This window comes from Oncorhynchus clarkii, chromosome 14 (genome assembly GCF_045791955.1).
Source record: "Oncorhynchus clarkii lewisi isolate Uvic-CL-2024 chromosome 14, UVic_Ocla_1.0, whole genome shotgun sequence".
NCBI lineage: Eukaryota > Metazoa > Chordata > Actinopteri > Salmoniformes > Salmonidae > Oncorhynchus > Oncorhynchus clarkii.
Window position 1 is genome coordinate 12,817,014 of NC_092160.1, and position 5,692 is coordinate 12,822,705.

The following is a 5,692-nucleotide window of genomic DNA, read 5'->3' on the forward strand; positions in this document are numbered from 1 at the left end:
TCTGCAAAAGGTACAGGGATTGGACTGCTGATGACGGGGGTAAAGTCATTGTCTCTGATGAATCCCCTTTCCGATTGTTTGGGTCATCCGGAAAAAAGCTTGTCCGGAGAAGACAAGTGAGCGCTATCATCAGTCCTGTGTCATGCCAACAGTAAAGCATCCTGAGACCATTCATGTGTGGGGTTGCTTCTCAGCCAAGGGAGTGGGCTCAGTCACAATTTTGCCTAGAACACAGCCATTGAATAAAGAATGGTACCAACTCATCCTCCGAGAGCAACTTCTCCCAACCATCCAGGAACAGTTTGGTGATGAACAACAGTTTGGTGACGAAGACTTATCAAAAGTGATAACTAAGTGGCTCGGGGAACAAAACATCGATATTTTGGGTCTATGGCCAGGAAACTCCCCAGACCTTAATCTCATTGAGAATTTGTGGTCAATCCTCAAGAGGCAGGTGGGGAAACAAAACCCCACAAATTCTGACAAACTCCAAGCATTGATTATGCAAGAATGGGCTGCAAGTAGAGGTCTTGAAAAAGAAGGGTCAACACTGCAAATATTGACTCTTTGCATCAACTTCATGTAATTGTCAATAAAAGCCTTTGACACATATGAAATGCTTGTAATTATACTTCAGTATTCCATAGTAACATCTGACAAAAATATCTAAAGACACTGAGGCAGCAGACTTTTGTGAAAATTAATATTTGTGTCATTGTCAAAACTTTTGGCCACGACTGTACAGTTGTCACGGCAAAAAGTCAAAATGGCTATATCGTAAAAATTGGTCTTAATTTAAGTTTAGGCATAAGGTTAGCAGTGTGGTTAGGGTTTGGTTTAAAAATCACACCTGCCAAAATAATACGTTTTCATCCCAAATGCCTCTGATCTGGCGGACTCACTAAACACAAATGCTGTGTTTGTAAATTATGTGTTGGGATGATGGAGTGTGCCCATGGCAGGCTGTAAAATAAAAAAAACAAGAACACCGTGCAGTCTGGTTTGCTTAATACAAGGAATTTGTTGAATAGCATTTACTTTTTACTTTTACTCAAGTATGACAATTGCGTACCTTTTCCACCACAGTACATTTAAAACCAGCTACTTTTAGACTTTTACTCATGTAGTATTTTACTGGATGACTATCACTTGAGTCATTTTCTATTAAGTTAACTTTTACTCAAATATGACAATTGAGTACTTTTTCCACCAATGTCACTAATCAATGGTCGCTCATTCCAACGATCCTGTGGTGACTTAGTACACACCATATTTGCTACTCCGAAAAAAGTCAGCGGACGTCTTCGTATAATTACGGTGAGCTGCGTTATTCACCGGAAGTCGTTTTGTGTACACAGACAGACGCGTCACAGTTTGTCTGATCTTTTCCAATTTTTCCCCCTGTCGTTAATCTCGCCAGCTATCGATGTCAACAAACATGCAGGCTCATCTGTCTGTACAGACACAACTTGCCTCGATAATGGACGTGCTTGCTAGAGCAGCCGTTGACGAGATAAGTCAACTCTTTTCCGAGAGCTCGGCTGATTTGCAGTTGGAGATTTCTCGCAGCTACAAAGAAAACGAAGCTCTGAAAATGAGGATGAAGGTGATGAAGAACGAGCTTTTCACCCTGCGACTACAAAGGGCGAGTACACCGCGGGGCAGTCGCTTTTCTTTCAGCAGAACTTTATGCAGGCCTCGGGGGAAACTCGCAGGTTGGTTGAGGTTCTCAAACTGCTATCTGTGAGACATGGGTGTATCACAGATGATCCATTATATTAACCAGATACTCTAGTGGCCGCTCTAACAAAATGTCTTAAAAAATGGAAGGCGGAGGAGACTCTGTCAGGTGGGACCGTTCTAGCCAACGAGAGGGCAGATACGCATGTGAACAACGGGCACAAAGTCACTAAATCAAAATAGGCTATATCATAAAAATTCATGAAAACAAACATTTGCTATTTGGTCTTAATTTAAGGTTATACATGTGGTTAGGGGTTGGTTTAAAATCACATTTTAAGGAGATAGGTAGTAGAAATGGGCGGGGTTTAGGACTTTGTGTCTGAGGTAACTAGTGACGACCAGGCACAACTCTGATATAAAGTGTTTTTTCTCAAAGTTGCCGGGATGTCACGTGTCCTACTTTATATTAGTACACTCCAAACAACCGAATCATTACAACACTTATATTCGATCAAATAAGCCACACATAGCAAATAATAAATTATTTTTTTTGTTAACAAAATTCGACACTTTCATTCACCTCCATACAAAGACTTCGCTTGGTGAGAAAAAATCGCCACCTGCTGGAAAATACAGATTTTGGGCCAAGTTATTCCTCTTGATTCGCCTCATCATCTCTGGGTGGATTCCGTTGGATTCCGTTTACTCCAAACGAAAAACATTTTGCAACATAAACAACCGTTTATATTGGCCAAATTTAGTTTGGACCCTTCTCGTTTTGTTCAGTTTCCTTCCATTTGCTTCCTAAAGTAAACTGTTTTCTCTAGGACAACAGGTTTTGCAACTGAATCCGACTAATGAATACACTCCAGTCAATTGAACATAATATGTTGGAAGAGGAATGGTTTTTGACCTTTGCTCTCCCTCATAGATAAGACACCTGAGCACCAGACATCCATTTACAGCAGGGATGATGCCCCAATTACAATAGGGGAAGAGGAGATACCATCCACAGTCAAAAAAGAGGTGTGGCAATATTAACAACTCATCACACATTTCTGACATAGGCTACTACTACTCTAGAAATGTTTACATGTCTGTGTAAATGTGTGTGTTTATGGTTCAGTGTGCAGATGTGGAGAGTCCAGATGTCATCTTGATAAAAGATGAGGAGGGTCCTGAGGATGACTTTGGAGGATGTGGGCCAGATGCAGGTGTGTAGAGGACGAAGAAGAGAAGGAAGAAAATGATGGGATGGTATATAGACAATTGACAGCCAGATAACTACCAGATGATATTATCGTTTTGTTTCCCGTAGGTCATGACGATATTTGTGGTGAGAATGTTACCATGGTGACACCACAGCCGGAACATGCCACCCAGAGACTAGGTCACGATGAGGGACCATACAGCATGAATGACCCTCACAGTCATGGTCGAGGTGAAGGAGCGCTGTGCAGCGTGACCAGTACTGAGAACTACCCTTTCTTCAGAGCCCCAGAACTACCTCAGAGTCTGCCCTCACACTCTGGTCTGCTGACGGACCACACAATCAGCCATCAGATACAGCTGAATGCTCATTCTATTGGAGAACCACTGCAAGGCAACCCCCAAATGAGGGGCTTGCAGAGTGACAGAGGGGGTCTTCCGAGAGGGGATACAGGAGGACGGGGTCTGAAAATCGTACAGGTAGCTTCCCTAGAAACCACCCCAACGACCCCAACAACAACCTTGGTAACGGGGGGTGTGACTGTGAGGCGCCCTAGTCTTGTAAACCAGTTCCAGCGACACCACGTCCCCCATGGTACCAAGCCGTTGTTCTGTAGCGACTGTGGGAAGCGCTTCTCTCGCCGGCTTGACTTGATCCGCCACCGAGCGGTCCACACAGGAGAGAAGCCTGTCATATGCAACCTGTGTGGGAACTCGTTTGTCAACAAGACGACACTGAGGGTCCACATGCGTATTCATACAGGGGAGAAACCTTACATGTGCTCCCTGTGTGGGAAGGGTTTCACCCAGAATGGAAGCCTGACCATCCATCTGAGGACCCACTCTGGGGAGAAACCCTACAGCTGCTCCCACTGTGGAGCCTCTTTCAACAACCCCAGCAACCTGCGCAGACACATGGTCACACACCCAGAGCAGGCAGGGACGCTGACACTCTGACACCGAAACTCAGTGGGGCTTTAGGTTCTTTATTTTTCTTCAGCATTCTCTCATTCTTGTTCTCATTCTCTCTCTCTCTCAATTCAATTCCATATATGCTTTATTGGCATAAATGGGTTGTTGCCACTGTGGCCAAAGCAAAGTATATGAAGTATTACATAAATTAACAGCGTTTTTGAGCAAAAATAATCATATACGTTGAACAAAAATATAAACGCAACATGCAACAATTTCAAAGATTTTACTGAGTTATAGTTCATATAAGGAAATCAGTCAATTGAAATAAACCCATTATGCCCTAATCTATGGATTTCACATGACTTTTTTTTAAAGTAGGGCGTGGTGTGGATCAGAAAACTAGTCAGTATCTGGTGTGACCACCATTTGCCTCAAACAGTGTGAATCCTCCTTTGCATAGAGTTGATCAGGCTGTTGATTGTGGCTTGTGGAATGTTGTCCCACTCCTCTTCAATGGCTGTGCGAAGTTGCTGCATATTGGCGGGAACTGGAACATGCTGTCGACAATGTTGATCCAGAGCATCCCAAACATGCTCAATGGGTGACATGTCTGGTGAGTATGCAGGCCATGGAAGAACTGGGACATTTTTAGCCTCCAGGAATTGTGTTCAGATCCATGTGACATGGGGCCGTGCATTATCATGCTGAAACATGAAGTGATGGTGGTAGATGAATTGCACGACAATGGGCCTCCAGGATCTCGTCACGGTATCTCTGCACATTCAAATTGCCATCGATAAAATGCAATTGTGTTTGTTGTCCGTAGCTTATGCCTGCGCATACCATAACCCCACCGTCACCATAGGGCACTCTGTTCACAATGTTGATATCAGCAAACCGCTCACCCACACAAGCCATACATGCTGTCTGTCATCTGCCCGGTACAGTTCAAACTGGGATTCATCCATGAAGAGCACACTTCTCCAGCGTGCCAGTGGCCATTGAAGGTGAGCATTTGCCCACTGAAGTCGGTTACGACTCCGAATTGCAGTCAGGTTGAGACCCTGGTGAGGACAACGAGCTTCACTGAGACTGTTTCTGACAGTTTGCAGAAATTCTTCAGTTGTGCAAACCCACAGTTTCATCAGCTGTCCGGGTGGCTGGTCTCAGACCATGCCGCAGGTGAAGAAGCCAGAGGTCCTGGGCTGGCGTGGTTCACAATGTGGTCTGCGGTTGTGAGGCCGGTTGGACGTACTGCCAAATTCTCTAAAACGACGTTGGAGGCAGCTTATGGTAGAGAAATTTACATTACATTCTTTGACATTAACATTACATTCTCTGGGAACAGCTATGGTGGACATTCCTGCAGTCAGCATTCCAATGCTCCCTCAACTGGAGACATCTGTGACATTGTGTTGTGTGACAAAACTGCACATTTTAGATTGGCCTTATTGTCCCCAGATCATGTTGCTTAATCAGCTTCTTAATATGCCACACCTGTCAGATGGATGGATTATCTTGGCAAAGGATAAATGCTCACTAACAGGGATGTAAGCAAATTTGTGCACAACATTGAGAATAAGCATTTTTGGAAAGTTTCTGGGATCTTTTATTTCAGCTCATGAAACATAGGACCAACACTACACATTGCGTTTATATTTTTGTTCAGTGTATATCAACAAAAACAATTAATACATTCTCTCACACTTCCAGCCCCAGACTGGAACCCACATCTGTCCCGTCGCTCTTATTCTTCCCATCTCCCTGATTTATACTCTGTTGTCTGTCTCGGATTTAATGCACATACTACATAAAGTTGCTGTATGAGTAGATTTTAGTAAGTAACCTACTCTGGCCGAAATAAATAAACAGTGTGTTTTGATAT

At 43.7% G+C, this 5,692-nt stretch overlaps 1 protein-coding gene across 1 annotated transcript; it reads left to right on the top strand.

Moving 5' to 3' along the window:
- The first annotated feature begins 1,354 nt into the window (after positions 1 to 1,354).
- Positions 1,355 to 5,692, top strand: LOC139365986 (zinc finger protein 133-like). The gene is made up of 4 exons (XM_071103056.1): positions 1,355 to 1,715; positions 2,615 to 2,709; positions 2,810 to 2,897; positions 3,002 to 5,692. Exons 1-4 carry the CDS (start codon positions 1,427 to 1,429, stop codon positions 3,847 to 3,849), a joined length of 1,320 nt encoding a protein of 439 aa, XP_070959157.1. The 5' UTR covers positions 1,355 to 1,426; the 3' UTR covers positions 3,850 to 5,692.